Source organism: Maylandia zebra, linkage group LG15 (genome assembly GCF_041146795.1).
Source record: "Maylandia zebra isolate NMK-2024a linkage group LG15, Mzebra_GT3a, whole genome shotgun sequence".
NCBI classification, from domain to species: domain Eukaryota; kingdom Metazoa; phylum Chordata; class Actinopteri; order Cichliformes; family Cichlidae; genus Maylandia; species Maylandia zebra.
In genome coordinates, this window is record NC_135181.1 from 33,162,520 (window position 1) to 33,184,744 (window position 22,225).

At 39.9% G+C, this 22,225-nt stretch overlaps 3 protein-coding genes across 3 annotated transcripts in view; 2 read left to right on the forward strand and 1 right to left on the reverse strand.

The window, feature by feature from the left end:
* The window catches only part of mdn1 (midasin AAA ATPase 1), a 60,545-nt gene extending 56,910 nt beyond the window's left edge, over positions 1 to 3,635 (forward strand). The window contains exons 99-102 of the mRNA XM_014409316.4: positions 148 to 262; positions 1,480 to 1,546; positions 2,400 to 2,542; positions 2,625 to 3,635. Of these exons, the coding sequence (XP_014264802.3) occupies positions 148 to 262; positions 1,480 to 1,546; positions 2,400 to 2,542; positions 2,625 to 2,810 (511 nt within the window). The 3' untranslated portion in view covers positions 2,811 to 3,635. The remainder of the gene's footprint in view (positions 1 to 147; positions 263 to 1,479; positions 1,547 to 2,399; positions 2,543 to 2,624) is intronic.
* Positions 145 to 21,687, reverse strand: LOC112430891 (ATP-dependent RNA helicase DDX54-like). Its single transcript, XM_076874297.1, has 6 exons — positions 21,531 to 21,687; positions 20,854 to 21,002; positions 20,650 to 20,763; positions 20,072 to 20,560; positions 19,171 to 19,311; positions 145 to 284 (listed from the first exon to the last, which is right to left on the reverse strand). Exons 1-4 carry the CDS (start codon positions 21,579 to 21,581, stop codon positions 20,266 to 20,268), a joined length of 609 nt encoding a protein of 202 aa, XP_076730412.1. The 5' UTR covers positions 21,582 to 21,687; the 3' UTR covers positions 145 to 284; positions 19,171 to 19,311; positions 20,072 to 20,265.
* Positions 5,085 to 7,665, forward strand: lyrm2 (LYR motif containing 2). Its single transcript, XM_004564712.4, has 3 exons — positions 5,085 to 5,204; positions 7,073 to 7,213; positions 7,394 to 7,665. Exons 1-3 carry the CDS (start codon positions 5,160 to 5,162, stop codon positions 7,472 to 7,474), a joined length of 267 nt encoding a protein of 88 aa, XP_004564769.1. The 5' UTR covers positions 5,085 to 5,159; the 3' UTR covers positions 7,475 to 7,665.
* Positions 21,688 to 22,225: the final 538 nt, after the last annotated feature.

Genomic DNA, 22,225 nt, shown 5'->3' on the forward strand with positions numbered 1-22,225 from the left:
TCATCTTTCTGTATGTTGTGATTTAATTTTAATAGCTGTGTGATATGATCTAAAACCAAAAAAACGAACCAGCGTGAATATGGCTTCATGTACTGTACAGTTGTGATGTCATCATTAAAATAAATGAACTTTTGCTCTTGTATGCAGCTTTGGGGAGCAGGTGCAGCTGCTGCATCCCTTCCAGCATCAGTTTAATGACGAGTCTGGGGCTCGGATTCTCAGGCTCTGTCAGTTCCAGCAGAAGAAGACCAGAATAGCACAGGTGGGAATCCTCCTCCAGCTATCTGAATCATCACACAAAAGAACAAATAATTATACTTTAAAAATCTTTTCAATGCTTATATGAGGAAAGTAAGACACAGTAATGCAATATGATAACAGAAAGCTACAGAGAGCCAGTTCATCTAACAATAAATAGAATGGTACAGAGTTCAGTTCAGTTAAATTCTGTTTTATTTATATAACACCAAATCACAACAACAGTCACCTCAAGCCACTTTATATTGTAAAGTGGACCCTACAATCATACATACAGAAAAAACCCGAACAATCATATGACCCGTATGAACAAGCACTTTGGCAACAGTGGGAAGAAATCTCTGACACAACCAGGCTCAGAGAGAAGTCTGCTGTGGCCGACACGCTGTGGAGGAGAGCCAGAGATGAATAATAACGAATGAACAAATGCAAAGTGCTGTATAAACACATGGAGAGTGAAGAAGACCCCAGCAGCATAACTGAGGAAAGGTTCAGGGTCACCAGGAAAAGTGTGTTTTCTCCTAAGTCCAAAGACATGCATGTTCGGTTAATTTGTTATTCTAAATTGGAAATGGTTGTGAAGTCTTGTAGCCTAACACACTTTAAGTAGTCAGTCTGCCCTTGCACCTCTAAAGCACTCAAATCTAAATGTCAGTCCAGTCCAGCAGTTTATGAGGCAAACTCAAAAGGAAACAAAGGCTGGTTTCTTTAAGAGCAAGAATATAAAATAGATAAGACAGAACTGATTGTACTGTGGAAACTTCTCTGTATATTAGAGTGAGTAGAAGTATTTGAGGGGTTTTTTTCTGCTTGCCTGCATTTTGGTGTAAATGTCAAAGGAAACTTCTTTAGCAAAGGCTAACGATTTCATTCGGAGCGACATGATCTCAGAGCAGCAGCTCTTCCCATGGGTGTGGTGCTGCTCTAGAACAAGAATCACAAAGTAACATGGCTCTGAATTACAGTCATATACAGCTGGGATGATAGAAATGTAATATTTATTTACAGGCATATAAATATTATGTTTGCATTACATTACTGATGACTGGTACAAAGTCAGCGACTTGCCTTCAGTGAGCTATTATAATGTGTGCGTGATCATCGGCACGCCCCTGAGCACAGCTCTGAATGTGCTCATACTGTAGCTTCTGCTTAAACATGATGACATGTGCTGAACATGTTGCTGTGCTGCTGCATTCATTCTCTCTCTGTCATTTACAGTTTTTGGAGACCTCAGTTAAAATGTTTCTGGCAGCACGGCAGCAGATTCCAGGATCTATGAACTCAGGTGACTCCTCATTCTGCTCCTCAGCTTACTGGACCTCACACTAGATCAAACACCTGAGAAAACAAAAAGGTTGCAGGCAGTATGCAGATTAGAATATATAATGAACCCTAACAGTCATGGGATTGTCACATGAATGTGACACGTGAAGTGTTTATATTGTACAAGTATGTATACAACCAAATGTGTTAAATGTTTTATAGTTTTGTTCATTTTTTATTATCAATATCCATGCCTAATGCACCTAACAGCCAGCTGCAGTTACTGTGTACGAGCGCTTGAAAACAAAAGTTCTACTGTCCTGCTGAGTAGGTGTGATCCAGTTCACATTTAGGTTCTCTGAGATTCAACCAATTAGAAGAGCAATAGGAAGTAGTTTAGCCACTTAGTTCAGTATTGAGATGCTCTGTTGTGGGCTTAAAGGACTATTACGTGCAGGACTGTGGCCTCTGTGGAGGCCATGAGTGTGCAGCTGTCATAAAATACTCACTGTAGTCCTACATGAGCAGCATTTTTTTAAATAAACATTCTTGAGGTTTTCATGTGGAGCCTCTGATTACACGTGACCAACAATTCCCCCCCCTTTAAAGCTGAAATTTTGATCATCATTATATTATATTAACCAGTGGTACCCAGAGAAAACTGTAACTTCTACATAAGGATAGTTCAGCTTCTCTGAATGAGTCTCAGGTGGAATTTGTGTCAATGAAGAAGAACGTCTGATAGACAGATGCTGTTTGTTCTCTTTAGACAAAGAGGTGGAGTTTGTCATAGTCATGAACTAAAGAGGAGCCTGTGGCTCATTCATACTCACCAGATGTCCAGTCTTAAACTGATCTGTGATATCCCTCCATAGAGACAGCCCAGCTGCTTGTGATCGTGTCTGATGGTCGGGGGCTCTTCCTGGAGGGAAAGGAGCGGGTAATGGCCGCTGTGCGTGCAGCACGCAGCGCTGGTATCTTCATCATCTTCATGGTGCTGGACAATCCGAACTCCCGGGTACGAGACCAGAATGTGATTGTTGGGTATTTTCCAAAGTTTAAGTCTCAAATCGTAACTAAACCTCGATACTGTGCTGCAGGATTCCATTCTAGACATCAAGGTGCCCATCTTCAAAGGGCCAGGAGAGCTGCCAGAGATCCACTCCTACATGGATGAGTTTCCCTTTCCCTTCTACGTGATCCTGCGAGACATCAACGCCTTGCCAGCAACACTCAGCGACGCACTCAGGCAGTGGTTTGAACTTGTTACTGTGGCTGAGCAGTAGGCTGATGAGGAGCCATCTTTTTACAGGAAAGAGGGAAATGGGCAGCAGCCACCGCAAAATGCCAGTCTGCTGCTAGCCTGTCAGAGATCAGAGACTGAGCTGTAAATGTGCCTTTATTTTCTTATTATTACTGTAGGTTCTAGTCGAGTTGGATAGCAAGTGTTGCTGTTTTGTCTGCATCAGGGGAATTTGGTGTCTTTTGTCATGTAACAAAGGATTGCTTTAACTTGCACGTCTGAAATTAAATAACAGAAACAAAAATGTGATTTCCATGTGCGTGAAATACCGTAGTTAAGCATCAGTAAATACCTCTGTCCCTGTATGATAGCCCTGTTTTACATTTGTTTGAATGTTTAGTCAGTGTTATGAAGATCAAAGAATTATCTTCACCCTGAGCACAACAGCAGGACTGAGCTTTGTATAATAGAAGCCTTTTTCAAGGCTAAACTGAACAGTAGCATGCTGGAGCTGATATTAAAGGAACTCAAACATGTGCCTTGGAAAGAACAGCACTGCATCTCATGTCACACCTCAAGTAGCAGGTGACAGATCAGGATTTTTACTAGTTTGTTTCAGTCATGTACTGTGAAGCACAGCAGCTGCAGAGTCCGCTTTTTATAAAGGCCTCTGGGAGAACCCATCTTTGTGCTTTAGAAACACTTCAGTTGTGTTCATCTTCCCTTTGTAGTGTGACACAGCTGACTGTCTGTGGAAACATGTTCATGATGTGTACTGAAATGTGTGTTCTTTAATGTGGACATACATGTATACATATTTAACGAGTTAATTGCATCTGTCTATTAAATCATGAGATGAACAAAATCCCACTGTCTGTGACTCACTTGTTTTAAAAGCCACAGAGAAGAGAGCCACCCAAACCTTGAACCTCGTTTTAACAGAGATGCAGCAGTCGAAGAATCCTGAGCTATGGGAGAATTCCACAAATCAAAGATGATGGAAGACTGTTGATTTTATATGTGGAGCAGTTCTTCAAAAAAGAAAAATCCCCAAATATGTTGTTCTAACCTCCTAGGACCTGGCGTCCAAATATGTGGACATCACATTTTGGGTTATTTAGACCAAAATACTCAATGTTGCTCTACAAGGGCCTGATATCCACTTACAAGGACATTATACTGCTACATTTCTATCGAAATTTTAAACGAATATCCTCATATGTGGCTCTCATTTTTCTTAGAAACAAAAATCAGGTAAAACAATAAATCTGGAAGCCGGAGTACCCAGATTTATAAATCTGGTAATTCTTTGTTTTTACATTCCCAATATTCCCAATTAAAAATGCATTCCGTGGAAGAGTTCGGGTCTTAGGAGGTTAAGATTGCTATCACGGCCCACGTCACCCCTACTATATTGACGTGAAGAAGTACAATGCAATTTGGCCCTTGAAGTTACATTTTTCTTTTAGGGAGCTTTGTTTGTTGTTGAGTGCAATATTAAAATAAGTTCTTTAAAAAGCAAAAATTATTTAATATGAAGGCAATATGAGCAGAGAGTACAAACAAGCTGATGGAACAAGTTGTTGGCACATTTCTGGGAAACCTCACAAAAATGGTACAAGCAAAACTGTCAAGAGCATCTCTGCACTGAGTAATGCACACCATCTTTTGCATTACTTTTTGCCTTAAGTACTGTTTAGAAGTCTGGGGAAATACATACTTCAACCTTTATGTAAACTTTATGTAAACTTCAGAAAAGAACAATTGAAATAATTAAGCAGGCTTTACAGCCCACACACTAACACTATTTTTGTAGTCAAAAATCTTGAAATCTTAAATTCAAGAACAGTTAATGTGTTAAACAGTTAATCTTAAAATTAATCTTAAAATATAAAGCACACAAATTATGTATAATGATAGTAAAGTAATATGTTGCCAGGAAGTGTATTGACACGGAAGGGGGCGATAATCTAATGACATTTTGTATTTCCGTTTATTAAAACTGTGGATGGACCCGTTCAACCATTATTCAGTTAAAAAAAACAAACTGGAACGTGCTTTTGGAAGAACATGAAATTGATGACTAGTAGTATGTGTAATTATTATATATTTCAACATATTGGTCATATTTCATCTGGTCATATTTCAGTTTTTTTCCTCTCTCTGTGGGGCAAGTGGGGGTAATGATAAACATAGTAAATCGATTGTGTGTGTGTATTAATTCGTTTGCAACTCCGAAATAAAGGGTCACCATCAAATGCCACAAAAATAAAACTTAGCACTTTCTGTCGGTACTGGTTCTTGTTATGTCCTCCGCTCCACCAGGGGGCGAGAAACAGTGAGGCGCTATTAGCGTCATTTCAACATCCGCCTGTGAAAGTGCCGAGTAAATATGACCGTTTCACGGTTGCCGTCTGCTGCGCTTTCTTTAAAGCAGGTAAATATATATATATATATATATATGATATGAAATATCTACAGCAGTGTTAGGTGTAAAATCTAAAAAAGTTGAGTAGCTAACAGACTAGCTTTATTAGTTCTCTGTACCCTACTACTAGCTAGTCCCAATGTACGCCCGTCACCTCCTAGTAAACATGGTGAAAAAGAACGTCATGTTCTGGCCCAAAGTGTTCAGGGTACCCCGGCAAAAAGGAAAGTCGACATTTATGCCTTCTGTTTAGAAACCTTTTCACCTTTTATTTTGAAACTGTTTTTCAGCCGCTGCAAGACATCGTGAAAAAACAACAGTCATTAAAGGTCCAAATCTTTGCTGGGATAGCATACTGTGACATCAGTGGCCTTTTCTGAAGAGTTGTACAAAAATAACCCCAGTTCTTAGTGTTTTGTTTAGTTTTTCCTTCTTGAAGAAAAAGTTATCGAACTTTGGAATAAACACACACAGTATCAGACACTGGACAGACCATTAAGTAGGGGTGGGGGGAAAAATCGATACTGTGTAGTATCGTGATATTTTGTTACAAAAAAGGTTTTTGTGCTCTGACTTCAGAGCATGTTGATCAGCTCCTTTTTCTGAGCAAGAATCCTGACATTCCTTCACTGTCCAAATGTGTTTAACTTTTTTTTGGCAGCAATAAACATGACAGTTTATTTATTTTAATTTAAGACATGTTTTATTTTAATTAAGTTTAAAACTTTTTTATTTAATGTAAAATTATATTTTGTTTTAATTTACTTTCAAATTCTTCAGTTGCTGAAGGGGCTGCATAGTTTTCTTAAATTGCATAGTTCAGAATAGCTATAATTGTACCAGATGGTTGCATTCAGTTAAGTTGGACTAGACTGTAGTACAACAATAAAAATGACTGAAATGAGAGAAAGACTGAGTGCGAGACTTTGATATTAGATAAAATGAATATTGATAAAGTTTACCTTTATGTACAGAATCTGAATATCGCAAAATATTTTTAAAAATTGCAATAATATCGTATCGTGTGTTAAGTATTGTGATAATATCGTATCGTGGGATGTATGGTGATTCCCACCTCTACCATTAAGGAATACAGACATTGTCAAAACAAATGAAACGAGTAGATGGCAAGATATTTTTGTGAGAAAGAGCTGACCAATAAAATAAGAGCACAAAGTCATCTATCTAAATTATACCAAATGTTGAGATTATATAGTCTTCTTAGTTGGGCGACCGTGGCTCAGGGGGTTGGGAATTGCATCTGTAACCGGAAGGTCGCCGGTTCGATCCCTGGGCTCTCTGTCCTGGTCGTTGTGTCCCTGGGCAAGACACTTTACCCTACTTGCCTACTGGTGTTGGCCAGAGGGGCCGATGGCGCGATATGGCAGCCTCGCTTCTGTCAGTCTGCCCCAGGGCAGCTGTGGCTGCAACCGTAGCTTGCCTCCACCAGTGTGTGAATGTGAGAGTGAATGAATAGTGGTATTGTAAAGCGCTTTGGGTGCCTTGAAAAGCGCTATATAAATCCAATCCATTATTAGTTTAAATAGTATTTAGGAGTTCTGTAAAAACAATGTAGAAATGAAAATATTTACTCAATAGAAAATTACAAATGTCCTCTTCTTTCTATGTGTCGCAGAACAACAATTTAAAAATTTTGTGGTTACTTAGTGCAGGGATGTTGTTTTTAAGTATGTTGTTTCATACTTAGGTTAGAAGAGTCTCTAAGGAATCTGTGCATATTATCAGAGCAATACTGCATGTTTTTAAATAAGTTTCAAACATTATTAACAGTGGCACTAAAAGCATTAAGCCAGATTTGGTCCTAGCACAACCGCATATATTAAACTGTGTGCCCTAATAGCATACGTTTGGCTAAGTTTTTACACAGGCAGAATGTGTTGGGGATCTACAGAAACATACTGAGGACCATACGACGGGTGCCAGATGAGGCAGATAGGAAGTTCTTGAGAGACTGGGCCAGAGAGGAATTCCATAGGAACAAGAATGTCACACATGAGGTACACAGTTGTTGTTTTTTTCACTTTTGTTTTACCAGGTCCACTAAAAGTCATTGTGTCATCAGATCAGAAGTTAGATATAGGTAAAAGAAAATAAACACTTAGCAGCATCTCAGTTTTTCCCCTCTTGGACTAAATGTTCAAACTGTGTTATTTAATGTGTCTGTCTGGTCAGTTCAGGATGCAATCCGTATGATGATCACACAAGCTTCCAATCACCTGGCGGAGCTGCAGAAGTCTCTGGCGTTGGCCCACAGTTAATGACTGCAAGCTGCTGGAGTTCCTGTTTTGTACTCTATTTGACTGGTTTTTAGTGAGGAATAATATTTGGTGTGGGAATGTGGGAATCGAGACCACCTGAGAGTCTGATTGAACCCATCTGCCACGTGTGTATATTGGCACTGTTTATACTGTACATGTGTTAAATAAAGAATAATGTATGAAATGACAAACACCTTGATTCTTTTTTAATGCATTTTTTCTGGTATCAAATAGAGTAACAGCAACTGTAGTGATACAGCAGACAGTAATACTGCAACATGGCAACGTGTCCTTACGGGGACACTCGGAGCGATGTGGGGTTTTGACTTACTGTAGGGTCTTTACCTTACAATGACGGAACAGTTATTGTGATTTGGTGGTATAGAAAAACATGATATTCCTGGATTTTACCACAAAGAGCAAGCATGTATTGCTTTGCATCTTTCCTTATAGTATACACTCACTGTACACAGGAACCCAGGAGAGGACAGTCTTAAAGAGGGTTTTGGATTTTTTTTTTTCAAAGTCAGCTGGTATCTTTAAAGATTTTAATGTTCCAAAAGATGTAAGCATCTGCAGACCAGAGAACCTCTCAAATTCAGAAACCTTTGATTTTCTGTACAACAAAGTTCGTTCACTTCTTTCTGGGGTAAATCATGATGATTTGAGCTATGTCCCTAACCTGCTCTGGAGCAGATTAGTGTCACAGAACCTTCAACCTTTATGTAACAGTAAAGCCACTATGATCTTCTCATCATCCTGATATGGCACGCACTGCACTGTCGCCTCACAGTCCTGAGTTCGATTCCACCATCTGCGTTTGCATGTTATCCCCGTGTTTCTGTGGGTTCTCTCTGGGTACTCCGGCTTCCTCCCACAAACCTGAGACATGCAATTAGTGGGGTTACGTTGACTAATGATTCTAAATTGCCCATCGGTCTGAATGTAAGTGCAAATGGTTGTCTGTCTGTGTTAGCCCTGCGATAGACTGGCGATCCTGCCTCTTGCCCTATGACAGCTGGGATAGGCTCCAGCCCCCCCACAGCCTTGATAAGGAACATATGAATGGAACACATTTTTAACAGCGCTTATTCTGGCATTTAAATGAAGTCATAAAAAGTAACAGTAAGAATATATAGACATATTTAGAAAGTGCACCTACTCTTCAAATCGGTGTCAGCACATCCATCAACCCCCTCCATACTATACTAGGCACATTGCCTCTGTCACTATTTCCAGTTAATGTGTGTACCTGCTGCTGATTTCTAAATCAGCAGCAGGTGTTAAGCAGTCAACTTCACATTTTTGTGAACTGCTTGGTGATATCAGAATTAAAATGCTAGCTTGCAATTTATGCCACTGAAATACACAGGTAAGAGTTCAGTCAGAATGTGTGTTTTTTTTATTATTATTATTTTAACTTTGTTAAATAACCATTCACAGAGTCTGTTGCCATAATAAGATGACCTGAGAACAGGGGCAATTCTAGGATCAGAGCTTTGGGGGTGCTGAGCACCCAGAGAGCTGCCCAGCCAAGCAAGATAAACTTTACACGTCACGATGAGACTTCTTCCCTGTCTCTTTCAGTCCCCGCATCCTTAAATGTCTCCAGTTGTCCCAAGTTCTCTATGACTGTCTCCTTGGTGCATTTAAACACCTGGGCCCTATTTCAGGAAGCCGGTTTAGTGCAAACTCTGAGTAAGTATACCCTGAGTTAACGAAAACTCTGGGTTCTCGGTTTCACAAAGCGAGTTTAGATTAATTCTGAGCGAGTTACTATGACAACACACTCCGTGAAGCTAACCTGCCCCCTAGCAGGTTTACTTCAACTAACCCTGACGTTCTCCGCCTCTTTGTCAGAAACCTGACTGTAGGAAGTGTCAGACATGGCGTGCTCCTTCCTTGAAGAGCCAGTAGATGTTGAAGCCCAAATTCTCCGCAGAGCTCTCCGCCGGGAGAGAGTGATTAGAGCGCGTTCAGACATTTTATCATTTCCTGATGATTTCCTGTGTGAACGTTACCGTTTTTCAGCACAATCTATAATTTATTTGAAGAACATCCTCAGGCCTAATATTGCTCATGTGACACATCGCGGACATGCTCTCAGTTCTGTACATATTATTTGTATCGCACTTCGCTTTTTTGCAAACGGGAGCTTTCTGTATAATATTGGTGACGCTGAGCACGTTTCCAAGGCTACCGTCTGTCGGGCAGTCAGGAATGTTACAGTTGCACTGAAACGTCTCCTGTACTCGTCTGTGGTGTTCCCCGGTCATAGACCCACAAGATTTATCAAAGAGGGATTCCACAAAATTGCAGGTATCAGGATGAACGAAACTTAATTCATGATGTGGTGATACTTGAACTACTACTTAAATTTTACATTTATTCTCACGGTTCCCAGGCGTGATTGGCTGTATAGATGGCACTCACATTCCAATCATTGCTCCTTCAGTAAATGAAGGAGACTATGTGAACAGGAAGTCTTTCCACAGCATTAATGTGCAGGTACATAGTTCCCTGTAGCATTTCAAACTAACAAATTATTTCATTATAGTAATGGATGCTAATTTGTGTTCTCTGCACTGTGAAGATCATATGTGATGCTGCCAACATTATCACAAATGTGGAAGCCAACTGCTCAGCCTCTGTGAGTGGTGGTGGTGGAGGACCCCCACCTGTTTTTCGGACCTCCGCTTTTTTTCTGTTGGCCATAACGGGTCACATTTGAGCATACAGAGTAAGCAAATATGTACTTGTAATGTGCTCAGATAATTTCAATAAGTGCTTACAGAAAGAAAATTAATGTAGCCTCTAACTGCAATTGATTTACAAACAGACCAAGCACTATGGCTCATAATACAATTACACCTTACCTGTTTGGACTATATTTTTATATTTCATTTTTACTTGCTGCCAGGAATGTTTGGGGCCTGTTGGGTTGCACCTGCGCTCACAACACATCACAAAATCAAATGTATAAAATAAAAAATAAAATATAATAGAATAACGTGTTAAATGGGTGGAAATCCCTAGATCAATGTTTAAATTAACACTCACGATTCTTAAATTCATCAAGTCTCTCCGTGCCTGGGTCCTCGTCACAAAACATGACAATGAATGACGCCAATAGTGAGTAAAAAGTAAACAGTATAATACAGATACATAAAAAAAACACTCCCAAAACAGAATAAATTATTACAAAATATTAATAAAAAACTATAAAGATGGAGGCAACTTTGCCTGTGGTAGAATGTATATAATGTATGAAAAAAAACTTTACTGCACATACTAATTTTATTAATTTAATAATACTAATTTTGTGTTGTAAGATTTATGAGTTTCATACATTCATAGTGGTCCTTGGGAGAGCTTGACATTTTTCTCAGGTGGTACACACTGTAAAAAGTTTGAGAAACACTGATAAGTGTATGTGTGCTTTTGGAAAACATTTAAAGCTGCAGTACAGAATCTTTGAAACCAGCTTAAAACATTTTTAGAATATAAACAGTGCACTCTGCTTCTCTTTACAGCTCCTCACTCCACCAGGGCTGTTTGGCTCTTTCTGATAGTGCTCAAATGTGATGTACGTACTGCGGCAGTCATACAGACAACTGGACGGTCCAAAAGTTGGCCTACCTATTACTGGCTGAGGTTTTAGTAAAGTTGTGGCTGAACCACATAAAAATATATCATTAATTTTAATCTCCCCAATCAATGATAATGTTATGTTGGAATGTTGTTAAAGAGGGTCAGAAATGTTTCAACCCAGTTTGTTTTGCAGATTCTGTATATCAGCTTTAATATCGGGAGAACACAACTTCCAGATTGTGTGAGTAAAATCAGGTTTTTTTTCTCTTTGTCAGTTTAACAGTTGCTGTTGTGCCTGTCACTGTTCCCTGTCTGTTTTCTTACCTGGTTCTTCCTGACCTTGTACTTTCTCCTCATATTACCCTCTTTGGACTGACAATCATACACAAATAGATTCAATTAGATGAAAAATTATGGTCAAATGTCGCTGATTTTACTACAGAGCAGGACGGATTGTAGGGTAGCAAACATCGATGGAAAGGTTTTCGAGACTGCAGATTATCTGGGTGTAATGTTTTTCAGCTAAAAAGAAACATGGCCTGATGCCTACCTAACTATATAAAGAGTAACTGAAGGTTAAATGCAACTAATATGTCTTGTTTTAAGCCAGACACTTACACCTCCGCTCCGCTGCCTCTTAGCCACCATCAGTCTGGCAGCAAGGGTGCTAGAGAGCTGGAAAGTTGTTTTTTTTGTTTTTTTTGTTTTTTTGTTTTTTTTTTTTTGGGGGGGGGGGGGGGGGGGGGTTGTATACTTTTGTCGTTAAAATGTTACGTCTCAACCAAGTACTGTATTGTCAAAAAAAAGTAAGAAATCTTTGAGGGTGCTTTGATTCATTTTGGGGGTGCTTCTCTCTTTATCTCTTCACTTATGTGGTGATTTTAAAAGGTGTGTGCAAACCTTTAACTGTTATTGAGTTTCTTGCATCACAGCTGAGGCTTTCAATCACTGTTTCCACACAAAGTTTGCTTAAATTTGTTGAAATTTTGAGACAAGTGCACAAAAGAAAATAAAAATACATGTGCACAGTGTTGGGTAAGTTACTTTAAATTAGTAACTTAGTTACATTAGTAGTTATTTCTATCAAAGGTTACTCGTTCCTTTCTCGTTACTTGTAGTAACTAGTTACTTTAACTAACTTTGGTTTTACTCAGAATTCTCTTATGAATGTGTTGCTTCCCTAACTGGATACCAGCAAGGATGCCAGTCTTTTATCTTGTTTACATGTTAGCACTATCCTGCCACAAGTGCACTGTGCCACCTAATGGCCTGAACGTAAAATGGCAGTGTAGTAGTGCGAGTGCAAGTTAATGATGAAATGAATGAAACTAAATTAGAAATTAACAATGTTTGTTTTATGTGTCACTTTTTATCTGTCTGTTTTAATCTATTTATATTGTTTCAAACCTCTATAAATGCAAACACATCATTTTGGGGTTGATGCAGCAGTGTTATAAATCACAAATCATTGTACGTAGTATCACTAGGAAGAAGCAGTGGATCACAAAACACCACATACAGTGTGTTAAAACTTTTGAAAAGTATATTTATTTTTGCCATTGAAATGGGTAGAAACTTTACTTTTAGCAGTGCCAACATTAAACTGTGGCTCAGACCATTTAGGAGCTGTAGGTATCAAAAAATGCAGTGCAAAAATGGTTCAACATAAACACAGTGAGGTTTGTCCATTCTTTGTAAACCTAACTGAAAACAGCTGAACTGCACCAACTGGAGACCTCATGTTCAGTAATGATGGGCAAACTTAAAAGTATTTTCAGCCTCACAAAGAAAAATAAAATAAACTGGAAAAATTTGCATTTCCTGCGAAAATGCAGTGTGGATGCTTTAAAGCTGAAGCTGTCTGCAAAAACTAGCTGAAAAAGCTGAAAAGTTGCAGAAATTGTAAAAACTTTGAAGAAGCAAAGGAACTTGGCTAATATTGAATAACTTAGCAGAACTGCAATATCTTAGAGTAAACATAATACTTGGCAGAATGTCTGTGAAGGTTCTCAGTCATCCAGGTCATCGTAGTCAAAGGAGCTTGGAAAGAAAAGCGTCTGGACTTCTTTAAGTTGCTTGAAGACGTTTCACCTCCCTCGCTGGTGTCTGGTGACCAGACACCAGCGAGGGAGGACAGACGCAACAACATTGTCATCCCCTATGTAGCCGGTGTATCAGAGAAACTCAGGAGAGTTTTCTCCAAGCATGACATCCCAGTGTATTTCAGACCCAGCAACACACTCAGACAGAAACTGGTTCACCCGAAAGACAAAACGCCAAAACACAAACTTAACAATGTGGTGTATGCTGTACAGTGCAGCGAGGAATGCTCAGACCTCTACATTGGAGAGACCAAACAGCCACTTCATAAGCTCATGGCACAACACAGAAGAGCCACCTCCACAGGACAAGACTCAGCTGTCCATCTGCATCTAAAGGATAAAGGTCACTCTTTCGAGGATGCCAATGTTCACATTTTGGACAGAGAGGACAGATGGTTTGAAAGAGGAGTGAAAGAAGCCATCTATGTCCACTGTGAGCGACCATCTTTGAACAGAGGCGGGGGTTTACGACACCAACTCTCTGCCATCTATAATCCAGTTTTGAGATCCCTTCCCAGACGCCTTAACGCCCACTCACATCCTGGGCCATCTGACCTCAGTAATTCGCATGACAAGGTGGGGCTAGGTTTCACAATGAACACACCCGAAACTCTGGCTGATTGGGACCCACGCCCAGTTTCACACCTTGGCTCAGGCGATTAGAGGATCATCAGGGGGTCCTTTTGTCCCTCTGTGGGGGGTCACTACCACTAGGTTTATATCTGGGACTCTCCACCATTTGACCTTAGAACTGAAGAAGCTTCTCGGATGAGAGGTGAAACGTCTTCAAGCAACTTAAAGAAGTCCAGACGCTTTTCTTTCCAAGCTCCTTTGACTACTTGGCAGAAGTACAATAGCATAGGAGAACTTAGCAGAAATATTGTAACTTACCAGAAACACGATAACTTCTCAAAAATACAAGAATTTAGGAGAAATAGTATAAGATAACAGAAAGAATATATTTAGCCAAAAATACTTAAACATTACAGAAACACTATGATTTAGAAAAATAGTACAACATAGCAGAAATACTGTGATTTACCAGAGACACTGTGATGAACTATGAATATTGTCATTTTAAATTAATACTATGTTTTAGCACAAATACTTAAAGCATCCACACAATAATAAGTATTTTCAGAATCAGAATCAGAATACTTTATTGATCCCTGGGGGAAATTATTTTTTGTTACAGTGCTCCATTATAAACCAACATAAACCAACATTAAGACAAAACAGACAATACGCTAACTAAGAATAGTACAATATATACATATATATACATACATAAGTCACTAAATAGCTGGAAAAGAAACGTGTAGTTGTAGCAGCAAACAGTGTGTTAAGTGGATGCGTTGTACAGGGAGATGGCCACAGGCAGGAAATACTTCCTGTGTCGTTCAGTGGTGCTTTTCGGTAATCTCAGTCTCTCACTGAACGAGCTCCTGTGACTGACCAGCATGTCATGGAGTGGGTGGGAGGTGTTATCCAACATTGTCTTTATCTTGGACAGCATCCGCCTCTCCGACACCACCTTGAGGGAGTCCAGCTCCATCCCCACAACATTACTGGCCTTACGGATTAGTTTATTAAGTCTGTTGGCATCTGCGACCCTCAGCCTGCTCCCCCAGCATGCGACAGCATAGAGGATCGCACTGGCCACAACAGACTCATAGAAAATCCTCAGCATTTTCTGGCAGATGCTGAAGGACCTCAGTCGCCTCAAAAAATAGAGACGACTCTGGCCCTTCCTGTAAAGTGTTGTGGTGTTTTTAGCCCAGTCCAGTTTATTGTCAATGTGTACTCCAAGGTATTTATAGTCCTCCACAATGTCAACACTGACCCCCTGAATTGAAACAGGGGTCAAGTGTTTCCTGGTCTTCCTGAAGTCCACGATCAGTTCCTTGGTCTTTGCCACGTTGAGCTGCAGATGATTCTGCTCACACCACGTGACAAAGGAGTCGACCACAGCCCGGTACTCTGTCTCATCATCCCTGCTGATGCATCCAACCACCGCAGAGTCATCAGAAAACTTCTGAAGATGGCAGGTCTCTGTGCAGTGGCTGAAGTCTGTGGTGTAGAGGGTGAAGAGGAAGGGGGAGAGGGCAGTCCCCTGTGGTGCCCCTGTGTTGCTGATCACCTTGTCAGACACACACTGTCCGAGACGTACATATTGTGGTCTTCCTGTCAGGTAATCAACAATCCAGGACACCAGAGAAGCATCCACCTGCATCGCTGCTAACTTATCACCCAGGAGGGTCGGCCTGATGGTATTGAAAGCACTAGAAAAGTCAAAAAACATGACCCTCACAGTGCTCGCCGGCTGGTCCAGATGGGTGTAGACACGATTGAGCAGGTAGATGATGGCATCCTCAGTTCCAAGACGAGGCTGATAAGCGAACTGAAGGGGATCCAGGTGTGGTCTTACTATGGGTCGCAGCTGGTCCAGGATGAGCCTTTCCAGGGTCTTCATGATGTGGGAGGTCAGTGCCACGGGCCTGTAATCCGGGGGGCCACTGGGACGTGGTGTCTTTGGTACAGGGACGAGGCATGATGTCTTCCACATCACTGGGACCCTCTGCAGACTCAGACTCAGCATAAACAGTTTATGAAAGACTCCACACAGCTGGGGGGCACAGGTCTTGAGGACGTCAATAGTCAATATTTAACCAAAATAATATTTCCTCCAGTCAGGCCATGTAGATCAATAAAATATGATGATAGATTAAGTGCTTCAGTGGTCTAAAATTCTAGCCTACGTCACAGCGTCACGTGCGCTTTTTACGTCCACCATGGAAACTGCAGTCGTGGTGCTTTCGGTTGTACTCAGAACTCGGAAATTCTGCCTTCCGAGTAGGAAGATGTAGGTAACTCCAGACTGCAGATGAGCTGCATATGTGTTTAGTAGTAATTTGTTTTTATAGAGGGCTAGCAAAACAACCGTTTTCGAGGGCGTCGCCATATTGGAGTCCCGACTTCTCTGACGAGGCTAACCAGAACGCCGTTTACTCGAGTGTGACATCATTCCCTGGTCCGTGTCCGATTTCCGAGGTAAGTCGAACGTAACACACGAAGTAACGACCCTATCTAATTCCCAGTAATGATAAACGTGTTCTTGATTTTGGCATAATAACTAGTTACCGTGCTCGTTACCACAATAATAACGTAGTTACTGTAACGCGTTACTTAATAACGCGTTAGTCCCTACACTGGCAACGGGTAATCATTATAAAATATGTATATTTTTTTGGAAATGGTGCAGACCTTTTGTGCTCAAAGCTTATGAGGGTACCATTGTCACTGACCACATTTGGTTTACTGTCTTAGACCAGGAACTTGAAGTTGTCCATGGTTTCCAGATCAGGTCTGATAGGAGTCAGTCAAAAATAACCACACAGGTTCAAAATGGGTTAAAAATAATGTTTTAAATATGCCAAAAAATGTTACAAAGCACTGCAGCAGGTTTTTTAAATCAGCAGGAGAACCTAATTCACACGATGGTCTTTAAAGACAATTAGTGCGGATTTTTATGCTTGCACACAATTTTACTGTGAGGAGGGAGACACCCAAAAAAGACTGAATCTTAATAGTAAAAATCTTTTGCGAATAATGAATTTCTTGGAAAATATCAAATATGAAAGTTATTATTGGCTCTGGGTTTCTGCTCATTTACACCTTCCACAGAAGGTTGTAGAAAAGGAAACACTTAGATGAGAGCCCCACTGCTTCAAAATTGGCCAAATGACCTTCAGGAAGCTCAGCATAAACACCACAGAGATTATGCATTAATATCCAGAATAGTAATATCTCAAACATATTTTTAGATTGAGTACAAGCATTTGGCAGAATATGGGAGCAAATGCTCACAGTCGGGATGATGTTTACAGTTTGAACTAGAAATCTCATCTGTTTTATTTATTCATATTGACTCCATCTCTCGCGCTCAGGCTAAGGTTTATTTCAGTTATTGGAAATGTATTATCATTAAGAAAATGATGTTTACAAGCTTCAAATTAAGCATGCGACACATTAAAGTGGCTCTCTGCAGCCTGGAGGACCAACATTTTACAACAGCAGATGGACACTGATCCTCATCTGCAACCTTGAGGTGAACATAAGCAGGCTCATAATGAGAGAACTGCTGATTTAAACTGAAAATTAGCTGAGTAAACATGCGCAACAGAAAATACAGCAGATACATGGAGTCATTCAGGAGAAATGATCAGGGCGAAGAATGTGAGGTCAAGCTTTTGGCCCTCGTTCTCACTGTGAAGGCAAAATCTAAAGGAGTCTTTTGTTTTCCCCTCCTCTACCTTCCAACAGGCACAGAGTTTTATCTGCAGCAGCACGAAGGATGCAGGATGCGGGCACCGATGCAACACTAAACTGGATGCAGTGAAGGAAACAGGTGGCTCTCTATACACTGATAGAGAAGTCTTTGTGGTTTATGTCATCCACTGAGGGAGTTTAGAAGGAAAGCCCAGGAGCAGCGGTTTCCAATTTGGGAGTCCCAACAGCTCTGAGGCATAGCTGATCTTCAGGTATTAAAAAGTCCTTCAAATGAAACTATTTCAGAATAGAAAAAAGATTGAACTTGAAGGGAGTCAGAAAGCCATGACTTCATTTTAAGGAGTCATAAGGGTTTGATTTGGAAACATAAATTGGCACTAATTGCAGTTGTACACAGTGTATCCCAACTATAACTGCAGTGATCCCACACTAACCTGATAAGATCAGCATTTGCTGCATACCTTATCAAAAAGTAGCCTTCATTTCCTTTTAATATCATACACCATCAGCCAATTGATGTGTTTTTAAAATGAACATGTAGTATATGGTTTTTTAGTATTCACTATGACACAAAAAGGAAAATTATCCTAATTTTTTTTTATGAATATTTGAAGCAGGAAAAGCAAAAAATATCAAAGCTTACAGGAGGATGAGAAAAGGCAAAACTTCACCCACTCTTTTGCTCAACCTGTGGTGAGCTGAAAACATGAAGCTGCTCCTTCCATGCTACAGAAATATCCTGTCCTTCCAAACATGTCCTCACAAAGACAGAAGCACATGAATACACCCACAAATTCACAAAAGAGCACGCACACTCTCGCAGACACAGCCTCACTCTGCCATTTCAATCATCCCACTGTAATAAAACTGTACAGCAGGTGCCATCGTATCACATTGCAGTGATATTGCCTGCAATGTCTCCCTAGGATGAAGCTACATAAAGAAGCAGTGTTTGTTCTCCACAACCAACAAACCGGCAAAATAGTGAGAACTCAAATTCAGGAATCAGCTTCAAAATATCTATAGTGGCGAACCTTAACATCACTTTTGGGTGTTATTCTGTAAAATTCTACAATAAGGCAGTAGAAAATAAATCTTCAAGTTTTTACTGAGAATACAGAATAATACAGATTTATGGGACTAACAGTGTTGGATTATCCTTTAAACCGGCTGCTTAGTTTAGCCAGCTTAGGTAATGATCTCAAAATAAATATTCAGAGCTCCAGCTCTTTTCTAAACTGGTAACTGTAGTGCTTTGGGATGATTCCAAACATGATGCCAATTAGTTCACAAATCATACCAAGCTTCAAAGATATGATCTGTTTGTATTGTGCAGCTCATAAAGGGAATCAGATGCTTAAAGAAGGAAAAAGGCAAATAAGATAATTTAAAGTACTTCATGCATATTATTAACTCTACAATATATGCAGCAGAGGATGGAGAGCAACATTTGCTTTAGTTTAGCCTTAATTATAGGAGAAGTATGAGCGTGCATGCTGAAGAAATCAGCCCTTGAATGCTGTATTTTGACCTCAGTTAAACATTTGAAAAGTTTTGTTTTGTTTTATTTTAAGACCTTCTGAAGTGCTCAAAGCGTCTCTGTTGTAGTTCCCGCCAAAGAAGGTGACACCTGATTCTTGTCATAATGTCACGCATATACTGTAATTAAAGCTGTGAAAGATTTGCAGAAAACGTATGTAGCCAGTGTGTTACCTCTGTGTCCGCATCGGTGGCTTTCAGCTCAAACTCAGTGATGGTCTTTCCCCCACCCTCCTGCACCCTCATGCCAGGGACCTGAAGAAGAGGCAGGGAGTTGTCCACAGGCTTGACAGTGATGTAGAAAGTCTGAGCAACCTGAAGACAAAGAACAATAATAAGATGATGAAACAACCTATGAGCAATACACATATGTGTAACCAAAACTACCTTCTGCCAGCAACTTCCTACTTTTCACTGAGAACTTTCTCAACAATTGAGCAAATAGAAAAGTCTCATTGTGATGAAAAAGTTTAACCCCAAAGGGCTACACAACTTCACCAAGCACCACAGTGGCCACAAAGCTTCCACACATTGCAGTCAGCCAGGCGTGAAGGTCAGATGACCTTTTTTACATGTTTACTCGAGTCCTTGTGATCCTCATTAGTTTGAATTAGCAAGGCAGATTTATGCATGAGATGACGGGACAGGAAGCTGCTACTTTCCCACTGTTATAAAAGCTGTAGAGTTTGTTAGTTTTTTTGCATTTCTTTAATGCCTTTCAATTTAATGACACCGTTAAGGTTTTTTTTTAATTAAGCTAAGTGTTTAAGTGATCAGAAAACATTTCTCTTTCTGGTTTTCTTTCTTAATTCCTGTCAACAGCTTCTGCACCATTTAAGGTTGTTCCCTGCACTTTAAAGATTAAAGGTCCCTCTTTGGACACACAAGGACTGTTGACTTATGTCTTGGCCAAAATGGGAAGTTATTTTTAAAACCCAATTAGTCTTTAGGAGGAACAAATAATATTTCAGAGCTTCTGTTGTAGTCAGTAGATATCTGCATCAAGACCTCCTTCATGAATGAATTTTAAAACATGTTAAGCTACCAGGTATCGTAAAAATCTTCTGCCATTCACCTCATTTGTCCCGTCGGACACGGTGAAGGAGAACCAGTCGGCATGTTTCTCTTCTTCACTGATGTCGACGTACCTGATGCTGCATGATGCCAGGTCAGCCTGCGTGAAGGTGCTGATCCTAGTGCCTAAAGAGACAAAAGAGAGAAAAGTAGTCGTTGAGCCCAAAACCTCCATTATGTTTGTTATTTGATCTTTCATATGAGATCTTTCATATGAGATGGTTTTACACTGCTAAAAAATAGGTTATGCTTGATGTTGCGGGTTGGACATGTTGTCAAGTGATACAACATCTTCACAGTACAGCTTAATATTGTCATAGGAGTAGAGAAGAGGGTCATTGAGAGCAGCACACAGAGAAGCTTTTTGTTGGAAGGATACAAGTTCTTCCTGTTCTTCTTGTTACTGATAACCTGACCGCTGTCTGTTTTGATCTTCTTCTTCTGGTCTTCTTTTCCCGTTTCTCTCACAAAACGCTTCCTCTTACGGTCCCTAAAAAAAGAAGGGGGAAAAAAGACTTTAAATTATAGTTTGAAATGACCATTTGGTGGATACTGAGTCAAACATAGGGAAATTTGTACCATTTCATCATTTTCTTCTGCTGGTTAAGGCGATCGCCTTCATCTCCCATGAGATCAAGGACAGCTGAAGAGGCCTGCTGTTCAAAAGCACTGCCCTCTCCACCGAGACTCAACCTGTCGACGCATAACACAGGACAAAACAGCATAAAACACAAAGCCATTCACATTTTTTAAAGAAACAGATGCAACAGTTTAATGCCTCACCCTCTCTCAGAGTCAAAGTCTTTAGGTCTGTAAGGGATATAATACTCTTCATCTTTGCCTGACTGCCTCTTTTTCTTGGTCTTTGGTCGCTCTTCGCCATCTTCCTGCTGACCTCTTCTTTTACCACCTACCACTTCTGAAAACACCCCCTGGTGGAAATAGAAAGAATTACATGGTACAAAGTGACAAAGCATGATACAGAGATCCTACTATCTTCCTCTTCTAGTTTGTATACAACATCATCTACATCAAAACTGCACTTTATTTTGCTTCTTCTTCATCAGACAGCACAAACAACTTTCTCATTTTGACTCAAATATTGGTTTTGAATGAAAATGATGAAACAATCCTGGGTGTTTATTCAACTTGTGAGCAGGTTTTCTAATCCACCGTACTATTATTATTGACACTAGTACATGTTCGTGCTGCTGGCAAACTAATACACTCAAGAACATATAGCAAAGCAAAAAAGTGAAAAGTAGGTCTTGCCTACATAAATAAACATAAGACAGTTGTGAAACTTTGACATAGTAACATCTGCAGTAATATTTACACCTGTGATGACATCTCACCAGCATTAGCTTTATTTTGAAACCAAGATTGTTTACACAGACTTTGTAATTGCAGAGAAATGCTCCATTTATTTTGGTCATTTCATTTTTGAGCAGGAAGCTCACCTTTCTTGTTATAGCCTTTAGACGAATAGAGAGTTTTCCAATTAAATACATATTCTTTAAATAATGTTCCCTCTTATAAAAAGTAGGATAATTTAAAAAAAAATTTTAAAAAATGTATTATACCTCTATTACTTAGAAAAAAAACTGTTTTTTTTCTGTTGTCTGTTATATAACGTTAGTGATGCTCGTTTCAATTCATTTCTTAATCAGCTAAACAGGTCAGTTAAGAAACAGTCAAATATTAAGTTAAATTTGAAAACGGTTTAAAAAAAAATATCCCCATTCCAAAATGTCACATGACAATCTCATTGGCTCACGGAGTTATGATGTCACTACACGATCCTTTGAAGTTTTTCCTTAAACAGGGGTGACACACAGCAGTTTTTTAGTTCGTGTCTTCGCAGCATTTGTGTTTGCAGCCTTCACACGTTCACCACAGAAACTTTTGGAAACCTTTTCAGAGTTGTCGTGTACAACCTTCAACATGTATCCAACAAGACACCAACCAAGGCAAAAAGATTACGCCGCTTCTCCTTCCTGTCGTGGCCGGCCAATTTCCCCAAATGACCTCTTAGCCGTCCAAAGGGCATTACATGACAGTAAGAAGGAAAACTACCATCTCCAGAATAAAATTCAACAGATTGAAGAAGAGAAACTTCAACTGGAGGAGAAGTGTAGACAGATGGAAGCGCAAA